General features: G+C 38.3%; 1 protein-coding gene across 2 annotated transcripts; it reads left to right on the top strand.

The window, feature by feature from the left end:
- The first annotated feature begins 7,983 nt into the window (after positions 1-7,983).
- Positions 7,984-14,126, top strand: LOC126801990 (AUGMIN subunit 7). Of its 2 annotated transcripts, XM_050529499.1 has the most exons (9): positions 7,984-8,237; positions 8,333-8,418; positions 10,060-10,121; positions 10,545-10,636; positions 10,796-10,921; positions 11,407-11,497; positions 12,309-12,416; positions 12,769-12,867; positions 13,697-14,126. In XM_050529499.1, the coding sequence occupies exons 1-9, from the start codon at positions 8,104-8,106 to the stop codon at positions 13,880-13,882; spliced, it is 984 nt and encodes a 327-aa protein (XP_050385456.1). In that variant the 5' UTR covers positions 7,984-8,103; the 3' UTR covers positions 13,883-14,126. The 2 variants fall into 2 exon arrangements, with proteins under 2 accessions (XP_050385456.1, XP_050385457.1); XM_050529500.1 differs by lacking the exon at positions 10,060-10,121 and having other exon boundaries at positions 8,023-8,237.
- Positions 14,127-14,378: the final 252 nt, after the last annotated feature.

The following is a 14,378-nucleotide window of genomic DNA, read 5'->3' as shown; positions in this document are numbered from 1 at the left end:
ACAAGTCCTGGGTCACGGTGTTGTCGCTAAAGAACCCAATACAGTCTTGACCACACCAAATTAATTCTGAGCACTCACACTAATCAAGAGCAAGCAAAGTGTTGTCGCAATCTTCTATCACCAACACTTGTCACCATTTCCCATTAATCCCCTAATTGCCTCTCACCCACAAGAAAGATGAGTGTCGTTGTCCCGATGAGCACCTACATCAATATCACAAAAAATACGATCAGAAAGTTATCCACTTTCCTAGCTTCAAAGCCGCGAACGAGCCCCTGCTAGAGGAGGAGCACTGTCACCCTAGCAGATCACGAGCGTTAGTCTGCCGAAGCAAGCACGCAGCCACCTTCACAAAACCCTAGGAGGGATTTGTCTTTCTGCTCCAAGAGAAACGAAGCGTATTTTGAGAGATATGTAGTAGATAAGCTTATCTCTAGTTTAGAGAAGGGGTGTTGCTAAATGTAAAATAAAAAACCCAATAAAATATTTATTTATATTGTGAGCCCGTGAAAAATTTCTTTATCTTTTCAACATAGTTGTCACTCTAACCAACATTTTTCTGAGATGTCCAATTTTTAGTTTATTACCTTTGTGTTAAACTATGCGTCGTCACGAGCGCAGAGATGTTCGCAGAATATTTTTCCGACGCTCAAATTATTTTCCAGGTATTTACGAAGTTTACGATTACTTAAATCGCATTTCATAAATTACATTCTTGTATTTTAAGATCTCAGCCAATGATTGCCCTCATTTAATCTCCACAGTTAGTTTTTCTTTAAAAGGAGCCCAACATTAGTAGTTCATCACTATTCACCCATCTCTTTTCTCTCTCTCCCTCTTGGTTTCTCTCTCCCTCTGTTTTGAAACAGAGATACCACCGCCACCCTCTTCAGGCCGCACCGTCGCCGTCCAGCATCGCCACGCCTCGCGACTATCACCGCCGTGACCCCCTCACTATCTTCTTTCCGACGGTGCCAACATAACTAACATGCAACCCCTCTCCGGCGAGTTTGGGTTTTGAGGCAACAATAGTTCATCGTCGATTCCTCGATCTCTGGCGGCCTCGTGGGGCTCCCCTCGGTAAAATATTCCTCTATTCCTTATTACCCAGTCGTTCTATCATCTTTTTGCATGAGATTAGGACCCAAACTCACCTCTCTCTCTCTCTCTGGTTTCACCGGCGTGTTCTTCGAAATCTGGCGACTCTCCTCCTCGAAACGCAGCATTGTGGCGAGCTAGAAGAAGGACCAGGAGCCTCGACGTAGCAGCATGAGACGTTGGGAGGCCCAGCTCTTGGCGTCGGCGCGTGAGATCGAAGGTTAGAGAAGCACAACTCAGTCGGCTTCTGCATTTGAATCGCAAAGGTATAAATCGACCTCGTTTTCTCTTGATTTTCATATTGTTGTGTATGAAATCAAGTCTTGTTGTTGCTGGTATCATTGCATGTTAGTTTTGGGTGAGAATTTGGCCGGATTTGTGAACATGAGTCGATTAGAGATCAAAGGGTAAAAACCCTGGTTTTACCATTTTTAAAGTTATCCTTTTACCGTTTTACTGTCCCTGTGAAATGACCTTTCTACCCATGTTGACATCAATAATTACGGTCTTGCCCCTAGTAGTAAATAAGTTGAAAAGTTACTGTTTTACCCAAATATTAATTTATTTATTTTTTACTTAAATCTCATTTCAACCTTTTTACCTTTAGGTTTCTCGATTTAAATCGGAAAATTAGTAGCTTTTCGCTAAAACGTAATTTTAGTCTTGGTTCGACTTTCGTTACGTGTTTTTACGCTTAAGTCTATATATATACATATATATGTATATATAAATGATTTCAAACCTAACTACGGTTGGGTCATCTCATCCGCATCGGGTTAGCGAGAACGAGTGCTCACCCCTACTTTTCAAGTACCTGGAAGCCGGTTCACGAGGACTTCGACTAGGTGCTAGTGGTGTCGCATCGCTCATGGTTCACTTTCGATACCAAGGAGCCAGCTTCCGGTATGACTTCTTATTTATCCGATCTCCATTTCTACTTCGACAATTGCACAACGCGTACTCTGTTACTTTCCATTTCAGTCGTGCGATTGTTTCCTTTGGCCCGTATTTATTATGAAGACGCACTTTTCTCATATTATACTTGAACTTTCATTTTATTTGCTATCTTTCGCTTATTCGTATTTATTCAGTAAATTGAGCTTCCTTTGTTTTAACCCATATTTACTATTATTTACTTATTCCCATAGCTTGTAGTCGTAAGTTGGTGTTGTTGATGCGTATGATCCCGTATCAATTCTACTAACTTAGGACTATGGCGATTACTGCTGCATTTAGGGACCGAAAATGGTTTCGGGGTGTGACATATATTATTTTCAATTTATCCCTAATTTTGCTGAATAATTTTTCCAAAATCTCATGCAAAACAACCCAAACACATGTTTATGGTTTGCTCATCCCCAATTCACCATCACCCCCTATGTAACTGATTGATAATAAGAGAATGATTTTGTTTTGTACAGTTGAGAACTATGAAGGCTAGTTATGCATAATGCTTGCAACCTTTGCATCAACATAACTTCTGTATAAACTACCATCAGCCCACATTGTGTGTTGAAATTCAGTTTTTTTTTTAATTTAATTATAGAGAGAAGTTATTGTACGTGGGTAAGAAGTTAGATCGACAGGATAACTTCCTAATCCATGATCTCTTATTTTGAATTTTTGTTGCAAGTGAAATCCTTATGACTTGAGGGGAAAGTGGTGGTTAGATTATCACGTTTTTTATTGGGTTGTCTTATTAGAATATGGAGGTGTAACCACTAGATTTTCTTGTCGGTGTCGTGTCGTTTGAGGACAGTGGTGCATGGCGAAGACTAGCGGCAACGACATGAACGTTTGTGGTGATGGTCAGGTGTCCAGATCATTTGGAAAGCTCACTTCATTTTCATGAGTCTGTTTGTTGTTGTTGGATCATAATTCTCATATATTATAATGTCTTAAAACATGAAATTTACTTATTTTATGTGCTTAATTTAATTTATATTAATTCAGTTCCATGTTTTGTAGAATATCTTGACAAGAAGAGAAAAATGTGAAATTCCGGCAATTTTTCGAGCACTATCATTTTTAGCGGCACTATTATGGCAGAGCACCACCACTTTTGGTGGTGCCATGCATTTTCCGGCTAATTTTATGGAGTAAGGGAAGAGCAACACATTGTTCTATCACAACTAGATCCCATCTTTTTAGTTGGGATTTAATTACACAACTTTTCTCTATTTCTCACAAAATCATGGCTCCAATTGTCAAAAAATCTACACTTATATTATGCAAAAAAAAAAACTGATTTGATTTTGGGTGTAATCATCACCTCTATGTCCATCATTACCTAGTCATTCATTCATTTCCTCATTTATCACCAACTTCTTCCATGATCACCTACTTCCCCCTTTATCACCCACTTCTTCCATAACCAGCCACATCACTCATTACACCATTATCTCTTACTTTTCTCTACTTTTTTCACCACCATTCTCTTATACAAAAACATATATTACCACCACCACTAAGGGGAGAAAAAGGAAGGAAGGAGGAAGAGAACTTTTCCATCTACTCATCTTATTCTAAAAACACCAAGTTTCATCACCTCATCATCCACTATTTTTCATATCTCATCATCAAGCAAGGAGGAAGAAGAGGAGTCTAGCATCATTTTAGAATCTCCATCACCACCACCTTCATCACCACCATGTCAAAACCTTCATGAGTTCATCCACATCATCCTCAATTTGAGATTCACTAGTCACCTCTCTACTCTCTCTTTACTTTGATGTTCATAAACATGTTGAAGTTTGTGTATTTGGTTATGAGTGAATAGTTAGTTTGTTGGGTCTAGGGTGAAAGCACTAGCTAATCTTGTATGACATTGATATCAATATTTTGTTTGATGCACTTTTCATTAGCACTCTAATATGCTAGTTCAAAAGTTGAAAATTCATGCTTAAACTTAATCCATTTGGGTGTGATTGTTTGCCATGACATGATGAATGATTAAGGCTTGATTAACCTTAGTTGTTTGAAGCATGATAACATATCATATGTGCATGTTAGAATTGTGAACTACAATCACTTAGAGATAAGCATGGTTGGTTTGCATGATTTCTTCATCTCCAAACTTTATGCACTTATGGTAATGCATTTGATACTTAACTGGATTCATATGCATGACTTGAGTAGTTAAGTATTACACCTGAGAGGGGTTGCTTGATACCAACAAAGGAGATTGTCCCTTATCTTACCCGAGAGGGATACAATGACAAAAATTGGCTAGTTAGAGTGAAATCATTCAATTTAGTAGCATTATTGTTCACAAGAGAAGCTAGAGGTTGAAACCTTAAGTCCTAACTCCCATCCATTTCATTACATCTAGTTTAGTATAGCCTAGTTTACATTTTAAGTGGTCATTTAGTTTTTAGAAATAACTCCACATCCGAAACAAATTTAAATCACTACACCATCTTGCATATATCCACCATGAATTTGGGTTCACTTGTGAGCCTTGATTTATGACTTATACATTTGCATATTCTTCTAGCATCCCTTAGGTTCTCTTAGCTAGAGAGGGTTTTTCCAATCCTTTGGGTACGACATCACATACTCACAATCCCACTACACTATAACTTGACCCTTATACTTGAGGGTGGCCTTTGAGTCGACAATTTTTAGGGCTTATTGGGTCCAAAATAGCTATCAACTCTCGACCCAATATTTTATTTTCATTTTTAGGTTTGGAGCCTATCATTATGCTATGTAAGTCGTAGAATACACTAGTTTATTTATTTATTTATGAGTTTCAGGAAGCAAAAACTAGGCCATGTTATATTCCAACTGTGAGTTCTCTTATAAATTGTTGATTGATCAGTTCGATTACTCGAGATCAATATTAACCATGTAAGCATCGTTAGTAGTATAAAGCAAGAGGGTATCGTTCACAAACCGGGGATCCAACTAGGGTAAAGAATCACAAACATTTAACAACGAATTCATAAGAGTTGAAAAGATTTGAGATATATTTCGGATCAAACATAAAATAAACCTAAACTAATATATACATGTGATCAACCAACCAACACATAAGCAATTACCAAACAAATAACATAAGAATAAAGGTAACGAAATTTACTCTCAATCATGTTCATGCCGTAAGTATCATAGTTCATCTTAAATTCGATCATGCATCAAGTTCCTACTTGGTTCCTAATACATGGATATTATCGAGCTCAACTACTTGTCTTGCTACGAAATCTAACATACCAATTCATCATGCAATTACGTATCACAAAGATAAATCAACATGTTTAAAGCACCTATCCAATGTCGAACTTAAGATCATAATCGGTGGAGGAACAAAGGGGACAAACAATTAATCAACTACTTGTATCAAAATCGTTTTTAACTTTGAATGATTAACATATGCGACATCAACTACTTGTTTTCATCACACATGCAATATCTCATCGAAAATGAATTAAGAACATAAATTGAAACTCATGGCATAAAAACTAAAATCATTGAATAAAATTCGAAAACCTTAATTCATCATGTCATTCGAAAATTACAAATATCTCATAGACAAGAATAAAAATAACTTTAACAAAACCTAAACATAAATCATCCAAGAACAAGAACATAAAAACCCGAAAACTAAATATGAAGATCATAGAGTTACAATTTATAATTCTCCTCCCAAGTTTCCTTACAAAGGTAGCACGAAATCTTCAAGAGTATGATATCCTAGGCTCCCAAGCTTTGGACAAAAAATATGGTGAAGGGTGGTGAATTTGGATTCTATGGTTCTTGGTGAATGAAAGTGTTTGGGCAGAGCTTTGGCTATACTTGTGTGCAAGGTATATGTATGTAATGACTATTTAGACATGTCATAAATTATAAATTGATACGATTTTTCATTAAATGGAAAAAAGTATAATTTACATATATAGGGCTAGGGTGTATTGCACTCTCAGGCTAGGTTTGACACATATAGACAATCGGCTTATGTAGATTGCAGAATGTATTTTCCACAAATAAAATGCGCATGCGCTGAGCCGCTGACGCACGATCATGGCTAGGCCTAATACTTAAGATAAATGATGTTTTAAGTTTTTTTTTGACAAAAATGATTATTTAAAATTTTAAAAATGAAAGAGATACCTATTAACATAGAAGCAAAGTGAGCCGCCTCTAGCGTTTTTCCTCTCGTTACTCTCTTTTTGCTTAGCACCAGTTTTTTCCTTCTTTGATGCTATGTCAGAAGGATTCAATGCCCGTTTCACTGCTACAGTAGCCATTAAAGAGAAGGGAAAGGTAGTTTTTGGTGGTGCCATCAGTGATGCAGCGATCTCTCGTCAACCTTTCATAGTGGGGAGATTGCTTGTCGTGAAGAAGAAGCTAGTATCTCAGGCAGTGATTGGCGCTCTTACGACAGTCTGGGGTTGCGTGACCGGCTGTAAATGCGAGCACAAGGTGACCGGTTTGTGATGAAATTTACAAAAGAGGCGGAGAGGGATGAGGTTGTCTTCAATGGTCAGTGGTTTTACAACCATGCACTATTCGTCACTCGGCTTTTGATGGTCTCTATGATTCGGTTGCGCGTTCCAATCTTGAGTTTTCTCGTGATGGTGGAGATCCTGGGTTTGCCTCCTGCCTTTATGATGTTGGAGGCTGTAGCGTTAGGAAGTGAATCGAGGTTCAAGAGACTCACTTTCTGACAGACCTGATCCGGCAGGCCTTCCCTTCCCATCTTTATGAGTTTGGCTCGGCAAATATCCCAACCATGCAATTGTTCAAGTAAGAGAGAACGACGAGTTTCTATCAAATTGGTGGCATGTTAGAGCATGGTACGGTGGGGTGTGGTGGTCCACCAGATTTGTTTGGGCCTAGAGTTTTAGGGGTGCCGACGGTGGCTGTTGCAGGGTTGCATCTACCGGTGGGAGCGGCTAGGAGGTTGAGAAGTGAGAAAGTGGTGAGCACAGCTTTATTTCAGAACCCTAACCCTAACCCTAACTAAAAGAATAAGTTAGGTTTTAATGCCTGAGCTTCTTCATTGTCAAGGTCGGCGGATGTGTCTAACCTTGTCTTTTCTATCCCCGGTGTGAACATGGCTGAGCTGGTGACCAAATTTCAGACGTGTGAGGAACCAATGGTGCCGGTGGTGTCGCTCTAAGCCGAGTTTATGGTTCAGAACCAGTGTTGGTAGTGCTAGCGTCGGTGCAAGTGAGTGGCGGCAAGAAGGATGTTGAGATGGAGCTGGTTACTATGAGTAAGCGCAGCCATACGGTGGGACCGTCGACGGAGGCAGCGCTGTCGCTGGACCTTGCTTTTCCAACGGAGCTGAGTCTTCCTCACCAAGATGGGCTTCTTTCAATAAGCTCGCAGAAGAAGAAGAGGTTGGGCCGTCCTCCGGGAAGGAAGAACAAGCCCAAGACCCCGGTTAGGGAGTAGGTCGTGAAAGTTGGGACGCAACGGGCCAAGCAGAGGACCTTTGGGTAGCGGCTGGGCCAGGTTGCGAAGAAGAGTAAGCAGGTTGGGCCCGTGGTAGAGGCTCAACCCATTGAGGAGCCAGTGAGTTATGTAGACACCTCTTTGGAGTTTGTTGTTCCGACTTAGTTCTTGGGTTTCTTGGTTCCAAGAATAAGTTAGTTGATGCTGACATAGACTTTGTTTTCTAGTACTTTTGAGTGGATTGTAGCAGATTTCGTCATAAGTCTAGTTAAGAAATTGATGATCTCTAATTCTCTAGGTTTTTTTGGTTTCTTAGTTAGTTTGTATACTCTCAATTACGTTGCCTATGCAATGGGCGGAAATGTGTTCATAGTGTACTATACATTTTTTTCTATATATTTCATTCTATGTGTTGTTGATTAAAAAAAAATTAAAAATTTAAAAGTTTTGAATTAAAAAGGTCAAAACTTTAAAACCTTCTCCCTCTCTCTCTTTGATTGCTTCCATGTGCTCAACACACTGCTCCAATCAAAGACCCCAAAATCTAACACCAACCGCCGGCCATCGGATTTCAATTCAGAGATCTGAGTTAACCAGTCGAAAATGGCAGCGAGGCAAATGGAGGAGATACAGAGGAAGCTGGCGACGCTGAACTACCCCAGAGCCAATGCGCCCGCTCAGTCTCTCCTCTTCGCCGGCATGGAGCGCTACGCTCTTCTCGAGTGGCTCTTCTTCCGGTACGACATGTCGTTTACCACTCTCTGATTCGGTTTCGGAAACCCTGATTTGATGCCAATTCGTTTCGTTTCGTATCTGGTTTGCGCTTTTGCAGATTGCTTGGGGACAAGTCACCTTTCTCTCAGCAAAGTCTTCAAGGGGACGCCATGGATCGTGAAGAAGAAACTGCTCGGATTCAATGTGAGGGTTTTCTTGTTGTTGAATTTGGAAGCCGAATTTTTGTTTCGAGTGTGGTGATAGTGGACTTTGATCATACACATTGTATTGTGCACATTACTGCTGGATTTGGTTGTTGCATTTTGGATCAATGTTGATCCTAAGCATGCTTCTCTGATTTGGTTTTGATTTTAAAAGCTTGTTTACCGGCCGCGATTTTGGATTTTCGATCATACACATTGCTAACTTTGGCAGAATTGCTGATGAGGATTATTAAGGAGAAGTGTTGTGAAGACTGTCACTAGTAACGATATTTATTAGGTGATGATTAAGATAGCAAAAGAAAATTCATAGGGAATGGAAAAAATAATCTCATCTAGTGGATGAAAATTACTTATGCCAGATAAAGATGCTTTATAGTGTTACATTTATGCAAACTTGTTTCAGTGCCAAGTTAAAAGGGCGCAATCGGAAGATGTTAATTGTGCTTGCGATGGTTCAAAAAGAGTCAGTCAGCACTGCACCGTGGCAGTGCCAGCTCAGCAAGAAACAGTTTTAGAGTATTAACTGGTCTGGTTGAGTTAAGGTACTGTTAGTGAGTTGATGTATTAGAGACGTCCTTCGTTCTAGTTGTTAGTTAATCTGTTAATGTACTGGGCTGATTAGAAGACTTGTCTGGTTCCAGAAGTCGAGAGAAAATAGGTAGCTTTAGCAGTGATGAGCTTTATATGTAAAGCCTATATAAATGTTTTGATGGACTACTGTCTAACGTATGGAAAGCTACCTTGAATATATGTATGAGCTTTGATTATTGATCATGAGTGGCTGAATACTTGTAAATTAAAATATGGTTATAAGAAGATGAGCTTCATGATATCCTTGGGTATATTCTCTGCCAAAAAGCAGCTGATGGTTCCAGTAATCTTGCTTATTTGTCCCATCGTTTTTTCCTACCCGAAAAAATGATTTAGAGAGTCAGGCTTGAGCTTGACATGTGTTTCATGGAACCATGTAATCCGCTACTGCGAGAAATATCATTCATTGGCAGCGGGAGAAGGAACATGTATATAGGGAGATTTTCCATGTTAGTGATTTTTTAGGTGGTATGATGGAGAGGACAAAAGGATCTTGAGGAAATCGAATGTAAGGATGTTAGTTGGTCATGAGATACGATTTGAGGTTTACAGTCGCTTTGGCTGTTAGTTTTCAGGAGTGTATTCAGGTGTTCTTTATAATTGTAATGCAGGTGTAGCTTAGTTTTTGGTTTTTGGTTTTATGTCTTAATGTTGAATGATAGTGTAATAGTTGTAAATCACTTTGCTTGCTAGTTACAGATGCTACTTGTCCTCAGTTTTGTCCCTCCTTTCTTTTGTAAGCAAAAGTTTGTTCTGAGAACTAATTGTAAGATGTGACCAAAACAACGAAAGCATTCATTCTTATTCAATTATCTCCTATTCTGTGTCTTATGGGTTGTTGTATTTTTGACAGAAATGTTTTGGAGTATGCTTTGCTACTCCCTTTTGTGTCAAACTACGTATTCTTCTTTAAGTCAGCTGCTACATCCTGGATTGTTACCTTTTCAAATGCCAGATTCTTACGCATGCGATGTCTAGCATGATGTAATAGATGTCGAAATTTAATCACTGTATGCTCATTGGTTTGCAGATTTGGCAGAAATTGCAAAGTTCTTGGGTATTACAAATTCAATAGACACAGAAGCCATTCAAGTTAGTATATCGGTGCTGATGTTGAACAATTTATTTGAGTAATAGTTTATGTTGAAATTAATATCTTTATAGTTTTGCATTTCAAAGGAAATGTACTTTACATTGTGTGGCTCTCTCTGTCTATCACCTTTATAAACAAATTTTAATATCAGTCCCCAAAATATGCTAGTTGAATACCAAGATTAAAGAACCTCCTTGTTAACAAGTGATCTGAATTAAAATTGTTGTGGCACCATAGCACTGACACATTATATAATAAAAGGTATACTAGACAGCATGTAGTCAAAGATGAGTTTGATCATTGTAAAGAATATACAGTATTTAAGGATGAAATGTTCAATTGGATAAGATTTGCTTGAACTAGATCCAGATAACTCTGTACAGCCTCAACTTTTACCAAACCCTGTGCCTTTCAATTGGCAGGGACGAGGAAGCTACGAAGATCGCACTGAAATGCTACGTTTGATTGTGGATCTCGTGGAGGCTAGCATTTTTGCAGATAATCAAGAATGGAGGTTATGATAATATTGATTATTTTGTTTGACAAGCTATTGTTTAATAGAGAAAATACTAAGATATTCTATTTTCAAATACCATTCTTTTTGCAAAATCAGCAAGTGATTTGATTTCTGGTGTTTTTTTCTGAGATCTTGAATGCACTATGATTGCTGCAGTATTGATGAGCAGGTAACAAAGGATATCCAATTAATTGATTCCATTGCAGAGAAACAAGCTCAAATATTTTCTGAAGAGTGCAAATTGTTTCCTGCTGATGTTCAGATTCAGTCCATATATCCATTGTAAGATTTTTATTTATATGTATCAACTTGTCCCCATAATTTGAAACATTAATTTCTGTGCTGAAAGTGTTTATGACCATCTTAAATAAACCTGAAACCTCATATATATCTCCTTGATAGACTAGATGTGCTTTTAGTTAGAGTAAGGATCATATTAACTTATTACTCGTATTAACTTATTACTTGTCTTAACTTAATACTCATATTGACTGTATTCTGGTAAATTAGGATGATCCCATGCTAATGCTCAACTGCAAAGATGGCACGTAGACACATTTTAATCAGCCATTGTGAAATCAATTGGTCAATGATCCCTAGATGACTTATATTGGTCGCTGCTTTTGTAGCATCAAATTACATCAACTTACTATTAAATAGTTTCTGATATAAAAATCTAAAGTAAGACCCGAAACAATCATGGTTAGGATAACATACATAATTTGAGATATATAGTTTCTGATTGCTCTATCAAAGTTCATTTGCAGGCATGATGTTTCTGAGCTGGAGCAAAAGCTTACAGAACAATCAAAGATACTCTCAAATCTTCAACAAAAGGTTGATGATTTGGCATCAAAGGTTTGTTTCTTTTTCATATATCTTCTTGCTTTCAACAGTTATCCACTATTTCCCCCTATTTGCTTATTTTCAAATTGTAGTTTTATTGTCTGCTGAGGGTTGTTTTGGAATCATTGTGGTAGTCGAGGTTGTTGCTTATATAGATTGCTGCCGGAAATTGCTTTCCTCTGATCGCTAATCCAGTGGACACCTTGCCCATTACTCTTTATTTTTTTCTAGTTTAGTTTCTCTATGGGGAATTGCTTTCCTATCACAGAGAGACCAAATTGATTTATGCTCTAACTATGCCAGTCATATATCAGAGTTCTCTATCTAAACTATTCAACTTAAAGAATAAGATTAGTTCATCTTGTTTAAAAAAAAAACCCTAATCTTCTTCTCTGATGTAAGCAAGACCCACTCTATTGTCACTACCCACAACCATAGATTTTGAGCGTATTCAAGAGTACTAGGTCTCTCCAACTCCTCTGACACCAAAAAATCTGAACTTGTTAGTGTTCATTCCCTTTGGACCTTCACATGACCTATGCTGCATTCTTTCACCCTACAATACTCTCAGTGTGCCTAAAGATTCATTTTTATTTCATAGCATTAGCTTTGACACCCTTCAACTGCTACTTGTATTCATTTTAGCTTCTTTAATCCCGCAATGCCTCAAATTGATTATATACTTGGCGGAAAATGATCGTGAGTTTGAGTTGTTACTGTAACCTTGTTTACTTTAGTAATTCTTTTCACCTAGTTGCACTGGTAATACTCTTTCCTTTTTTTTTTCTTTATTGTAATTGTAATTTCTCCCTTTGGCATATAGCATGCATACAACCCAAATGAGGAGTATGCAGAGGTAGAATCCAGATTGCGTTCACACTTGGAATCTTTTCTAGAAACCGCAAAATCATTTAATATGATTTATACCAAGGTCAGAGCTGTGTTCCTTAATATATTGCTTCATAATATATTGTTTCCTTAATATATATATGCGTTGTACCATTTGAAGGATTTTGGCATTGTTGTTACTTAAAATTGTATACCTTTTTCTTGATAGTGAACTTTATACTGTTCATTGGATTCCTGTATTCTATAGTTGGCACATGTTAAAACTGATTTTGTCTGTCTATGCTCAATGCTAGTTGAAAATTTCACCTTTTACCTACTTTAGTAGAATGTTGCCATTACATTTAATGCACATGGATCCATACCATCATTTGAGTTTTTCTGTGTGCCTTTATGAGGGACATATCTTTATCTGCAACCTAAATGTCTTCTGATAGGAAATACGTCCCTGGACACACATGATGGAGGTACCCCAGCTCCATGGGTTCGGCCCAGCTGCTAATCGCTTGTTGGAGGCATACAAGATGCTTTTAAAGGTATATCATTAGTAAGCAAAGTATATGTGGATTCATTTCGTCATGGCAAGTTTAAGGTTTATTAAGCTGAAATTCAAGTATGAAAGACTATTAGTTCTTAGGTCACAATAATACATTTTAGTGGTTTATGATATGGCACTAAAATTTTCTTTTTTGGCTATACCATCGGGGAAATGAACCATGACCTAACCATCCTAACGTAGCCCTAATTCAATTCCCAACCCTCCCCCACCACTAACAACTTAGTATCCATAAATCATTTGGCGTTTTATCTTTCAACAACTCTTACCATATGAGTGAAGTACATCTGTAGTTTTATAGTTCTTTCCTACTGAGTTTCAGATGGATTGATGCCACTTATTATTGTATTGACCATAGGTGTGTTGACCTACTGATGCCTTGTTGGCGTTGGGTATGGTCTGGTCATCAGATACTGTAGGTGGAACGGGTATGGGGTGAAACTAGTTGAAAGTTTTTTGTTTGAAGATGCAGGCTTTTTTTTTTTTAAGTATATATTTTTTCCTCTTTCTTGGAACTATTTTTGTCAACTTAAACATTCTTCCCGTTAAATGTCTACAAAGGTTGCCTGGGGTTTGATTTGTTTCATCACTGCCCCTTGTCTCTTGTACTATTGACATTTTGGTGCTCCTGTGTCTCATCTGTCATTTCATTATAGTGCCTCTTCGTGCTGCCTTATGGCAGTGCTGTGGTGGGTAATCCACCAAATGGCATATACAGGGTACACATTCTTGCTGCATTTTTCCAAGGCATGACCATGAATTTTAATAAGGCAGCTCTGTCTCTGTTTTTTGGTTTGCATATGTTGCAGTTCCTAGGGAACTTGAGGAATCTTAGAGACTCACATGCTGCTCTTGCTGGTGGTTCATCTGACTCAGTTGCTGGTGAGCCCTCTTCTGTCACAAGAATAATCTCAGAATGTGAATCTGCTTTGACATTCTTAAATCGTGACCTTGGAATTCTCTCGGCTTCTATTGCTCGAGAGCAAGGTGAATAGGTGAAGTTATGATGAAACTGTTCTTGTTTCACGAGGGCTACCATTTATTTGGTCCCGTCCTCTTCTGTGTCTGTAGGGCAGATACTGGGAAGATTTAGTTTCTTCTTCCCGCATGCAATCGAATTCACATGTAACATTGATTCATGCATGCGCCAATACCTTCTTTGTGTACCTGACTGACTACGAGGCTATCCTTAGTGAAAAGTGTAATATGTTGCTCGATTTATGAATTAAATTTGGTCGGTGGGTTGTCAGCATTTTTTCTACTCACTTTTCATGGTCGGCTATGAAAAACAAGTGATTGGCAGTTTCCACTGTTGAGGATAGCTAGGTGAAAAATTAAGACTGCATTTCTTGTCCTCAACCTGAGAGACAAGTCAGACAACTATGTTTAGAAGTAGGAAATCCCGAATCGGTGCAGGGGTCTGTAGAAAGTTTGGGTTTTCTTTCTTTGAGCTGGCGTGACTTGCCTGTGGAACACAGTTCACACCTACAT

Source organism: Argentina anserina, chromosome 7 (assembly GCF_933775445.1).
Source record: "Argentina anserina chromosome 7, drPotAnse1.1, whole genome shotgun sequence".
Lineage (NCBI taxonomy): Eukaryota > Viridiplantae > Streptophyta > Magnoliopsida > Rosales > Rosaceae > Argentina > Argentina anserina.
Note: the sequence above shows the minus strand (reverse complement) of the source record. Positions and strands in the feature narration are given on the sequence as shown.